This window comes from Cariama cristata, unplaced genomic scaffold (assembly GCF_000690535.1).
Source record: "Cariama cristata isolate BGI_N322 unplaced genomic scaffold, ASM69053v1 scaffold21228, whole genome shotgun sequence".
NCBI lineage: Eukaryota > Metazoa > Chordata > Aves > Cariamiformes > Cariamidae > Cariama > Cariama cristata.
In genome coordinates this window covers 10833-23502 of record NW_009630942.1, presented here as the reverse complement: position 1 = coordinate 23502, position 12670 = coordinate 10833, and the positions used below count along the sequence as shown (strand labels likewise).

The 12670-nt window shown below is 45.4% G+C and overlaps 1 protein-coding gene across 1 annotated transcript in view; it reads left to right on the top strand.

The window, feature by feature from the left end:
- EPGN (epithelial mitogen) overlaps window positions 1–301 on the top strand; it is a 7735-nt gene extending 7434 nt beyond the window's left edge. The window contains exon 5 of the mRNA XM_009705769.1: window positions 247–301. Coding sequence (XP_009704071.1) covers window positions 247–301 — 55 coding nt within the window. The remainder of the gene's footprint in view (window positions 1–246) is intronic.
- Window positions 302–12670: the final 12369 nt, after the last annotated feature.

Here is a 12670-nt window from a genome sequence, read left to right as displayed (position 1 = left end):
GTGCTGAGTTCTGAGGGCACTGGGAGTGTGTTCTTGCCTGTTCTTGATCTGCGGTGTGATCTTCAAGGAGCTGACACTCTATACCTCTGCTTTCTGATCTAGCAGTTGGGTCAAATGGTGCGGTTGTCTGAAACGGGTTTCATTTGGGCTGCCTAAATGAGTTAGGCGATTAGATTTAGGTTCTGTTCAGACTGCTGGGGTTTTAGATTTGTCTGATTTAAAATCCCATTATGTTGTCCATTTTAGATGCAGGAAATTGAAATCACCCTACAAAGTCTGCATGGGCGAGACGGCGTTGTGAAGGTCTGGCGTTGGGACACTTACCAATTTGCCTGTAAACGAGAGGAAGTTCTGCCAGGAAGGTCACCCCGCGCCATCTGGGAGGTACCCCAGCCTTGCTGATGAGACGAAATAAAGGGAATGACAGAGCAAGTACAAAAAAGGAACTCCTGCAGAACTGATGGGCTCCATTCACTTTTGAAGAAAGACTTCCTCTTACTAGTACAGGTTGCCAAATGAGCAGGACAGAACAGCTAAGGATGCTTGCAGCCCTCTCAGGGCTGTCCTGTGGTTGGCATTTGCTGAGGGGAGGACTGGTTGGTTTTAGCTGTTTTCAGTCATTTCAAGCCCTAGTACGGTGTTCTGCTCTGGTATTTTCTGTTTGTTTGGTTTGGTTTATTTTTTTTTAGTTTGTTTGTTTGTTGTTTTTTGGGTTTTTTTTCTTTTTTTCATCTTTTTTCTCCTCTGGAGGAAAAGCACAACCTGTCTCACAATGGAGTTGTATTCTGAACATCATGTGCTGACGATACCATTTGGGTTCTGATTTCAGTGTCTGCTGCGTAAGTGTGTGGATGAACAGCCCTCTTCCAACACAGCAGTTATCTTCAGTGTGCTAAGAAAAGTATAGGCTTCTGTTGCCATAAAGGACAAAATCATAAAATGCTGTGGACTGAGGAAAATGGATGGTTCTCAAAAGCTTACTTGAACTTAGGAATAGAGAGTAAGCAATTCCTGGAAAATTAGCTCATGACACCTCTAGGCAGGGCAAGTTCTTACTGTTTTCATAAGCAAAGGAACTGAACACCTTTCTCAAAATGGATTTTTGAGAGTGCTCATGACAAAGAACTCTACTCTTCCCTAACATCATACAGCAGCTCATCAAATTCACAGAACTTCAGGCAGAACATTACCTTGCTGCACCATGATTTCAGCACAAGACTTCAGTTGCTAGAGAAGCTGGAATTTTGTTCTGAAACTTCAGTATAGCTTTGCCCGGGAAACAGACTCTCTCTATTCCATTCTCACGTTATGTGCACAATGTGACCACTCAAATAAGAAAGAAATGACCACAGGGATTTTGTTCCACCCTGGACAAACAGATTACATACCAGATGCTTGTTTTTCTTGTCTATGAAGAACTGCAAAGGTAAAAAGATTTTCTTCAAGGAAAAGCAAAGAAAATTGGTTCTGAGGCCGGTGGCACTGACTGTGACTTCTCACTGACAGTGGGAGTGTTTGCCAGTGCTGATAAAACTGGAGGTGGCTCCAAGGGATTTTCATTTCAGCTACTGCACGTTGTAGATGCATCTGCTATGCTCAGTCATCTATAAGAAAAAAGCAGTTAGGTACTTTCCAATTTTATGGGATGATATAGGCTCCTAAATTTAGGTGCCTTGCTAGAAAGCTCGATTTCTTTGTTATGTGAGTTAATTTTCAGAAAAGGATGCATGTCATTTGTTGAAAAAACTCTGTGTACTTGTGAGACTACAATGATAATGCTGAAATGTATATGAAAGACTGGATTTTGAAAGGGTAAATGTACATTTGGCACTCGAGTGGTCCGAAGTTCCATGGGCTTCGTACACAGGGGGATCATGGTCAGTAGGTGAGTCATCTTGGCTCTCCATTTGATACCAATAAATAAAACAACGCGCCACACACTGTTTGGTTGGAGTCCCCATGCAACAGACTGGAGCAAGCAACATGTGCAGACACAGAAAGCATTGTTGGTGAGGAGCTGGTTGGAGCTGGAAAGGACACCAGTCCTTTCCTCTGTGTTTTGACAAGAGCATTTTGTAAGAGGCACTGAGCTGATTTTCCAACTTTCAGACTTTTTCTTTTCTTCATCTCAGTTAGATCTTCAGATCTCTGTATTGTTTGCTCCTTTCCATTCTTCTGACCTTTTCTTAGTATCCAGTGAGGGACAACTTAATTTTCAAGTCACCTTTCAGTAGTTGCCCTTATGTTTTCTGTGTCACATGTATGTTGTGAGAGTGCAATTAGATGTGAATTAAAACCTGTGCATCTGCACACAGACACACACAAAACACCCTTCACGCCTCGCACACATTGGACAGACTGAATGGATATACCTACTAGAAACATGTATGTCATCAGGAAAACACGGGTAAGAGATCTTTCTCATTGATCTTGGAGAAAATTTTAGAGCGAGATAGGCCAAAGGATGAAAAACCTCAAAGCTTTTGTCATGTGAATGAATCTCCTTCTCAGCAATGAGTTGTGCCTTCCTGCATGCACATTGCGAGTGTTGCATTCACTTCCAGAGGACCAACTCTTCTGCATCGCAGAGGCTCTCTCTTGGAGCGGACACACACAGTAACACAACTTGCTCAGGCTGTGCCAGCAGTTGTTAAAGGAGTTTTAAGGGCAGGAGTTTGAACAACTGGATTTTGACTTGTTCAAAGAAAGCTGTCTGGGAGAGATGGATTTTGTTTGGTTTTAACCATTTGCATGTCCTCTTACTGACTTTTTTGACGCACTTTACGTACCAGTGGCCAGGCAAGTGCCTTGCAGGATATGCAAGTGCTTCTTCAAAAGTATTTACTCATTGCAGTGAGACACTGTGTACCCATAAAAAACACACACTGACTTCCTTTTTTTGATGTTTGGTTAAATGTAACTGGAAAGGGAGGTTTATTTCAAGGCCACAACTTAGCAGGAGACTAAATAGTGAAATATTTTTTTCTAGTCTGCTTCTGGGGGCTTCCAGTGCAAGTTTGCTGAGATTTTTTTTGCTAGTGGAAGAAAAGCTCGAGAGTGAAGTAACTGGAAAGGGAGGTTTATTTCAAGGCCACAACTTAGCAGGAGACTAAATAGTGAAATATTTTTTCTAGTCTGCTGCTGGGGTCTTCCAGTGCAAGTTTGCTCAGATTTTTTTTGCTAGTGGAAGAAAAGCTTGAGAGTGAAATGCCAGATGAGTATGTGCTGTGCAAAGCAAAATGAGACTTTGTGTAAGGACAGAATGAGAATAAAATGGAAAGATGAAGATAAGAAGAAGGAAGGAAAATGAGGTGTTTGCTTTATTTTAGTTTTCTTTTTCCAAATGCTATTGAAGGTTCCGGAAATGGGTTCCTCGCCACTTGGATGCTGTACGCCCTTCGTGCTGAAGCACAGCCCCGGAGCAGGCTGCCACCTTCTTAGACATTAAGGCTGGTGGCACCAGCATGAATGACAGCTTTCTCCATCAATCTGCCATCAGTCTGCAGTGTTTACAGGGCTGTAGCCCATGTGAGAGAAGAGTGTTATCATTGCAGTTTTAGGGGATTCCATCAGGCCCGAGCTGTGTTTGAAGCATCACTGCATGAATGAATCACTCTGCTGTTTTATGCAGTGACCCAGCTGAGGAAGTCTGCGTTGCCTCAGATTGCTTTGTGGAGTCAGCTGTGCTGAGCCCTGCCTTGATAAGTGACAGATGCTACTGGGCTAGTACGGTGTGTTGCTGCTTACGGTGCTGAATTTCCTGCCGAACTGGCCTGTCAGAGGATCAGGATCATCTTTCCTGGCTCATTTATCAGGCTCAGACTCCTTCTGTAATGGCATAATTGAGAGAGTCGTAAGCTTCTGCTTCCTGTTAGCTGCACATGCCAGAAACTGTCATTTCAAGAGGAGAGACCCTGTGTTTGTGTGGCTTTTAGGCAGTCCTGCGTCAGCTTTGTTGGGGCACCAGCTCGGCAGGGCCAAGAGAGAGATGTTAAAGAGTGGGACCTGCCTTTCCGAAGGATGGAGCACTTGCCCTGAGTATGCTCCTGGCTGGTGGAACCACACTGGCTTTTCCTGCAGTGCATCTCTGAAGCCTAGTTGCCCTTAAGCCACCCAGCCCTCTACCTGCTTCACTGGCATCTGCAGTCACCGTGCAGGTGTACCTTATTGCTAATGCTTGGCTGTGACTTGAATACCTCCCTGGAGTTGGACACCCATTTTCTGTTGAAGCGTGTGGGTGGCCTGCAGTTTACATGATCCCAGCAAGGTCTATTTAAAATGGCAAGATGCGGGCTTGTGGAAAAGATGACTGTCCTTTCAAAATACTGCTTTTATTCTTGAAAGGAAGTGTGAGGAAGTGTGTTGATGGCTAATGTTCGGCGTACGCAGTGTCCCTGTCTTGCCTGCCTGATAGGGTGTCCTGTTGATTAACAGCAGTACCCGTGATGGAACATGGCTGATTCAGCAATCTGAGCTGCAAGGGCACAGGAGCAGCCAGGCCACTGGCCCGTCTAGTCTGATAGCCAGCCAGCGACTGCAGACAGTGCCAGAGGCTCCTGAAGAAGGTCTTGGAGGTCTGGTGGCAGGCAGGTAGGTAGGAGACAGTTTTTCCCTCAGAGAAGGTTTCCTCTTATTTTCAGGAACCAAGAGTATGTTTTGCATAATAACACAGCAGGGTTTCTGGTCCTTCCCACTTACTGTGGCAGCTCAGCTTCTTCTAGTGCATGGTAAAAGTAAAAAACTGATTTGTGCTCACGTGGCTAGCACAAGACTGACTAGCATATGGTGTGAGTGTAAGTACTAGGTTGTGTCCTAAGAACTAGCTGTGAAACTGGTTACTTGCTAGTGACTCTGGACTTTATGCCAAAAAAACCCCAAACAAACGAACGAAAAAACAAAACCCCGAAAAATCATACGGCGCTCAGCAAAATTTTATAGCTTTGTCATTCTTTACACACATTATATGTTTTATTTAATTTCTGGTGCATGTAATACACTGGAGTTGGAAAAGCATCCCACAAAGAGAAGGCTAACTTGGCCAAAACATTGATTTAATAATTAAGTTCAGAATAGCTCCTGTGACCCCTGAAGCTTGCAGTCCTTAATGGATTTGTCTTTAGAGCATCCCTATGAAGCAAGGCAGTGCTTTGGGGCTGATGTGCTGTGGAGAACTAGGACAGAGAAGGATTCAAGTCACAGGAAGGAGAGGCATCAGTGCTGTAGCTGCTAGTTCATTCTGCTGCTGCTTTGCGTTCTTTTAAGAAATGGTTCTCTAGCGGATGGATAACGTACTAGCAGCACTGAGAGAGGGGAAAGAGGGGTCAGACAAGATTGATGGCAAACAGCAAGAGTTTCTTTTTGAATATTCATTTCAACTCTGTATCTTGAATGACATGAGTGCAATTTTTTTCTTTATGTTTTAAATTTTGGAGCTATTCAGAGTAGTATCATGACAAAACGTAGGCGTTTGAAATAAGACAACTTGCATGGTGCAGATAAATAATCCAAAAGCTATATTCAGTCAACTCCAGCCCATCATAGGTAGGGTCTTCAGTAGCTCCTGGCATGGGATCGGAACAGCTTCATGGCTGTAGGGTAGCTGGATCCAGCCTCTAGGAAAAGCAGCATGTAAAACGAGGAGTGGGGAAAAATGCACTGGTTGCTGCTTGCATTTCAAGGTGTCACTTCGGTGGCCTGAAGGTAAGAGTGAGCAGCTTGCCCTGCCGACTGGGAGACCGAAAGTGCTGTCTGCACCGCTCTGCGGTCCCTCTGCGTGGCCGAGCTCTGATGGCATCTGCCGTGATGCCTGGCTGCTCGTACCTGTCATGTCTTCAGCCTTGCTCTGGGGGGGGAGATGCCTGTAGAGGGAGGTCCCTGTTGTACTGTAAAGCCAGGAAATCATTTGGGACTCCTTCTTTACAGTTGACAAACAAACAAAAGTGCAGGTAGTCATTAAAAGCTCAGTGTAATTAGTCATTAATTATCGTAACAGCAATAAAATCTTGTACTATGACTAGACTTCAAGTTGCTCCTACTCTCGCTGAATTGAATGGGAGCGAGCGCAGGCTGTGTAAGCAGCAGCTCTTAGCCAGCTGAAGGAGGTGTCCCAGCACAGCTGACACCACCGATCTGTGCAGGAGAGGAGAGGAGAGGGTTTTCCATGCTGGTGCTGGGAGCATTGCTCGGCCAGGTCCCTTCTGCTGGTCGCTGCGCAGACGGGCAGAGCACGCTCTCACGTGGCTGCTGGGCTGAGAAGCTGGGGCATGGACTGGCTTTGGTTGAGAGCGGAGCTTGACTCAATGTAAGCCCATTACCGATGTGGGCAGGCTGACCCCTAAATGAGAGGTTGGATACCTGCAGGGAGAAGAGGTGAATGCCTCTCTTCTAGGAGGCCGGGTGAAATGATACAAGAGGAAACAGAGGCACAGAAAAGGACAAGTTGCTTTTTCCGAGTTGTGTGAAGCCAAACTTCAGTATAGACCCTGGGCCTTTGGCTTATCCCTCCAGGATCCAGGTGACTCCTTTCTCCTTTAAAAATCTCCTGATTTTTAATGATTAGTTATGGTCCACATCCTGCTATTAAGTCCATGTAGAAGCAACAGTTCACATCACGACATAGAGGCTATCGTATAGCTGGTCCAAAACAATACTTAGGTTGTTTAAGTCAAATTAAAATTCTAATTTTATTTTTTTAAATATAAACATAAAAATCATCTGTGAGTCAAAATTTCATAGACAAATTAGGGTAAAAACTGTTTTAAATGCTCGTTCTTTGGAGCAGTTCAAGATGAGCTGAACTTGGGAGTTGAGGCATGTCTTGCATAGCCATTTTGGGGGAGTTTTCCATCTGATGGCTTGAGGGTTTTTTGCCCTAATGTGGAAATAAAGCCACCTGTGAAATTGAGCTGTAGCTCTGGGCTCAGTTTTTCATGTCACAAAAAGGTCAAGAGGTGCCCAAATGCAAGGTTTTGATTCCATGTCTAACTTTGAGTTGCTTAATCACTAATTTTTAATGAAAACTTCATGTTGAATTTATCTGGTGAATGTTGACAAACGAGTTTCCTTGTAAAGCTTCCCTAGTGATATTTCTTTTTAACAGTATTTTGTACTTTAATAAGCAAAAATACACTTTGCTGTACTTTGAATACCTGATACTCAAATGTCAAGCTGTGTTTCCTGGTCATGACTGACCAAAATGCAGCGTGGTGGCATTGCTGTTGGCTGATGAGAGGCAGGCTGATGGAGAGCCAGCCTGAAGCTGCCAACATGGGAAAGCTTCCTACGCAGCCTGGCGTTGAGTGCCAATACCTGCTGCCTCAGACCTGAGTTGCTCCTGGAAGCCCAGTCTTTGGAGTAGCTGTTGCTGTTTGCAAATGGATCTGCCATCACCGTCAGCTTCCTAAGGCAAGGAGCTCCTTTATGGTCCAGGGACAGGAATGTTAGAGCTTTGTCACTGTCATTCCGTGAAATATGTTAGGCTCTTTGCTTTTTTTGGATTGTTGTTCAGGTTGGTTTGTTGGGCAAGTGGGAAATGCAAGAACCCTTCCTCTGTCTGCCGTGTTTCAAGGCTGGTGTGCAAAGATGCCTTTCCGTAGCTCCATCTGACAAATAGCACAACCAGGTTGAGACATGAGAGGACAGGGCCGCGCTTTGCAAGAGCGTCTGACTAACTCAGGCAAAGCTAATTTGTTTGACATCATTTCTATATGTAAGACGAAGTCTGTTTGTGTCCCATTGTTATGGCAAATCCTGTGATGAACTGCATTTTATTAACTTCTGCCAGCCGTTTGACAGAGCCCAGCAGCAGGTTTGAATATAAGCATGGTTCCAGGAAGCTGTTTTAATAGATAGTAATTCAGAATTTAAAGGTCGTGGGGCAACAGATCGGCCTCACAGGTAGCTGTGACAGCTTTACGTAACAGGGAGGACCTGGGCGCTTCGGTGCATCCCTGCTTTGCGAGCCAGGCAGCCCAGCAGCCACCTGTCGGGTGGATGAAGCAGGCTGACTCGAGTCGGTGGCAGGCAGGGACAGCGAGGGGGGATCTTGAGTTGAAGGCCATGCCGTGTAGCCAGAACATGCAGTATTTGGCTAATAATTGTACCTTTTCCCTTTTTTTCAAGGCTACAGCATCACATGTTCGTGTATATTTATTGGAGGGATGCTGTTCAGGAAGAGAAACATAAGGAGGGCCTTCAAGTGGCCTTATCTTGTTTGTGATTTTTGGGAGCTCCTAGCATCTAAAGTGTTGGTTTGTTGGGTACAAGTCTTTGTAGCTCTGGCATGACACTTGGTGGACTTTGGCAGCTTAATCTGCTTTCGGTCTCGCAGTGCAAGCGCTGAAGCTTGGCAAGCTGGCATTTATCATCATTGTAGATGTGGGCAGGGGAGGGAGAGGAGCTGCTGGCAAGGGTGGGAAGGCAGATGCTGCAGCTGGGTGTCTGAACAGGACACTGTGTCTGCCCTGTCCAGACGGAGAGGTCTTAGGTATGTGTTGGTCCCAATCTTGTCTATTTTCAACAAATGCAGCCTTACTGATGTTAGCAGTGTTGGTGTTGATCTGTGAGTGCTGAGGATTTCCCTTGCAATGGATAATGCAGGTCTAGAAGAATAGCCAGGCTGTCTTTATATTATTACTTTTCTTATCCAGCAGGGGAAATAATTGAATGCACAATTTCCATTTGATTAGGCTTGGGGCCTAATCTTTCTGTTCGACTTGAGGTGAGCCCTGGGTCCACACATAGGAGCAAATCCTTTGATACCTGATTGCTGTAACAGAGTGGTGGCTGTGAAAACCTTCAAGTAGGAGTTTCTGCTAATTTCTCTTGCTGCCTTATTCTCAGGATCGTGGTGAGGTACACAACCATGAATTTCAAGATAAGCGTGAATAAGAAGATGAAGGTGAGTCAAGCCTGGTGAAGGGCATTGTGCTTAACGAACCTGCAAAATCAGTCACTTCCAACCTCATCCTGTAAAACAAGTCAAAAGAAATAGGACAGAGTATTTCAAAGCAAAACAAAGTTCCAGACCCACAACTATGTTTGGGGACAGCTGACTAGTTCCACTAATGGTAGAGTAAGATCTGTGGAAAGTCACAGGAGATGCGTATCTCACTGCGGCAGCCTCTGGTTCAGTTGTGTTCTGGTTTCCCACTTACTCATTTACAAGTGAACAGCTTGTCATAGCCCCTACGCAAGCGTGAGCACGCACAGCTCAGCTTACACAGCCTGAAACAACGGCTCTTAACTTTCCCTGCTGGATGTGGGGACCCTGTTAAGTGAACGCAGGTGCCAGCAGTGGAGCTGGCTTTGGTAGTTGTGTTGCAAACCCCTTTTCAGTAGTTCCTGGGCTAGTGGTGTAAAGGATCCGATTGAACAAAGGCACATCTGATTTTGCTCTGGTTGCCAAGAAGGCAGAAACTTAGCCCTGTTACAGCAGTGCCTGTAGCTCAGTGTGTGCTCTCATAATGGGGTATCACTCGCACGAGCTCCCAAGTGTTGTCCAACAGCTAGAGGTTAAAGCATGGTGTTTTCTCGTTTTCCAGCTAAAAGTAATTTTATGGCTCTAACTGCCCATGGATGACCTCTGTGGTATCTGCCGCCTCTCTCAGAGCAGTGCCCTTTCAGGCTGTCCGGGTTTACCAGAGTGAACCGGCACACTGAAATGCAGGCAGGACTCCCAAGGAGCTGAAAGATGGGAAATTTGCTTGTCCTTTCCCCTTGCCTTGTTAATACTTCTCTTGACTTTTTTGGTGGCACGTTCACGACTTCTCATGTGCAAATACATTTGAAAGTTCTTCTCCCCCAGGCACTTCTCAGCCATCTCCTGAATTCTTTCCTCCATCACTAACTACTTTTTCCATCGAGATTACAGCAGCAAAAAAATGTTCTCTATGGGCTAGGTGCTCCCCTGTGCGTGAAAAATGTGCGCAGGAGCCAAGAAACACCAGGAGTTTCTTCCTGATTGTTCCCCAGAAGAATGGGGAGTGACGCAGGCAGAGGGCATGACCTTACACCGACAGGTACACGCTCCGAGGCCTACACAGAAATGGCCATGACCTCAGCGAAACAAAGAGGATTTCGGGGATAGTTGGACTGAGATGTGTGGCCCCTCACGTTCCTCCCTGCCCTTTTCCTTCTGGTCCAGTGTGGCTCCTTTCAGGTTCATCCTTCCTGGCCTACCCAAGGCAGGTGTCCCCTCTTCCCACCGAGAGCAAGTGCCTCGATGCAGGAGGAAAACCCCTAGGTTTACTCTGCGTGGAGGCCGTTCCTTTGAACGGGCACAGGGGAGAGCTGCAAAGGAGCATTTTAACCCTGGTTCTGAGCCCTGCCAGGGGCTGGGCTGCACCCTGCTGAGAAGAAACTGTGAGAGGTCTCACAAGGCTGGGAGAAAAGATGGAGCCTGCTTTCCTCTCCTGCTCCTCAGGGCACGTTTGCGCTGGTTTGACCTCCTCAGTTCATGCAGGCAGAGGGAAGATGCCCCTGCGTGCGGTACCACTATAAGCTTGTCTAGTCCCCTCTTGTCATTCAGGTGCCGGATTCAAACTGCAGCCTGGAAGGTCTTTAAAGGAGTATTTAAGATTATTCCAAGTAAGGTTAGTTTGATTGCTTTTTAAGCCATTAAGCATTTGTGAAATGTAGCATTGAATGCCTCCACTGAAGGCTTTTCAGGAGAATTAACCATAAAGTAGGGATCTGTGATTTTCCCAATGAGCTCTGGCCTAACTCCAAGCCCTGCTGCAGGCTATCGTAAAACATTTGTTGACTTCAGTGGATGCAGACTTAGGCTACTTGCACCATCTGAGTCCTTGAGTATTTAGGCGTTTATGTTTTTCGAGTGCCATGGGGTTCTTAACAGTTCCCATTTGTTTGTAGTGTTTTCTTTAGTAAGAAGTACCATGATATATATGAAGAGCAAAGTAAGAGATACAAGCCAACGTGCTGTTCAGTAACAGCAACTCATAAACGCAAGCATGCTTTGAATATTACTGGAAGGTTAAAAAACCCTGGGTGGAGGAGAAAACTCAGGGGCACTTGGCTATATACGGGCACAGTTTGGATAGAGCCTGTTGAAATCCTGGGCTTTTTTCCACCAACTTCATTAGGCTTTGAGCAGACTGTAAGTGGCCCCTGGTTCCTGTGACACAGGAGGATCTGGGGGCGTCTGTCACGTTTGGGCTCCTGCCTCTCCTCTTCGTGCAGATGAAATTGTAGCAGAATTAGCATTGCCGATGTTGAGCAGTGACTTGAGAAGTAACAACTGACAGCGGTGGGAATTACACTTTGTGTATTTTCATAGGATTTTTATATCAGCCGTCCCGCAGTTCTTCGTGCCTACCACAGGACTTCTGGAGACTGTGTGCATTATCCATAATTTAAGTGAATTAAAGTGAGAGTGCTTCTCTCCTTCAACACAAGTAGTGGTATCTATTTGTATTGAAAGAAAACACGACACAGACATGCATGAGCCAAATTCTCTTTGTCTTCCAAACATTTGAATACATTTGCTTAAGAATGTTCATTCCTTTGTTATTTACTCATTCTTCCTTCAGGGCTTTAGCTGTGTGCTGCCACATGCAGAATTTCTGTTATGCCAAATGATATTTTCTGTGATCAATGTCTAGTTGACGTGGAAATATATAGTCAAATATTGACAAAGCTGCCTTGCGTGTATGATAGAAAATCTCTGACTTTAATGTGCATACCGTACCTTGTGCTGATGCAGAGCTGAGGCTCTGACTCAGATTTCACGTGTTTTGGTAATGTTGAACAGCAAGTTTGTCTTTTATTTCTCATAAAAATAATCTTTGTTAACCTAGAACTTGGCTTCGCGCAAATCAGTACATGTGCAGAAAGCCCTGCAGAAAACATCCCATTATCTTTCAAAGAACTCGGTTAGACAAAAAATACCCAACCAAACCCAAAACCCAGCAATGTGGCGGGGAGTTGGATCCCACGTGCACTCTGCCATGTCCCTCCTGAGCCCCATAGGGGTGTTTGGAGCGGGGGGCTCTGCTGTGGCAGATCTGTATGCAAAAAGATGCAGATCAGGGCCTGCAAAATCTTCGTATTCTGCACCGAAACTTTAGTCCAGTCCTTTCCACACGTTAAATTCCCCCAAGGTTTATGGTCCTATGCAGAATGCAAAATGACAATAGAAATAATACAAAGTTACAATTCCATATTATTTAATGCAAGTCACTGCCGAAGAAATGTAAGCAAAGGTTTCCATATATCACGGGGAATTAGATGGTGCAAGAGATGCCTGCATCTGCTTCAGGAGACCTGTTATTTCAGAAGCTTGAGCTCAAACACGGGTCCGTCTCTAAATCTGCTGTCTCTTTTGTAAAGCAACAAGCTACCTGGATATAAGACATAAGCTACAAATTTATTTGGCCTGTGCTAAGGGTGAGGAAGCAGCAAAAGGAAAAAAGCATGAGTCGATTTGCTGAGACCACCGTGCATGGGATCTGACACGTCCCAACTTGCAGAGTAAATAGGCCCAAGGAACAAAGTGGTCATCACTTTTGAATATAATGACCTGACAGTTTTACCACTCTTAAATCTCTCTCCTTGGTCAGCTTTAAATTTTCCTTCTCCCGCAGCACGGATCGGGGCTGTAGCATCAGGAAAAGGAATCTGGGAAGCAGCCAGTGCTCCTCGGGCTCACTGT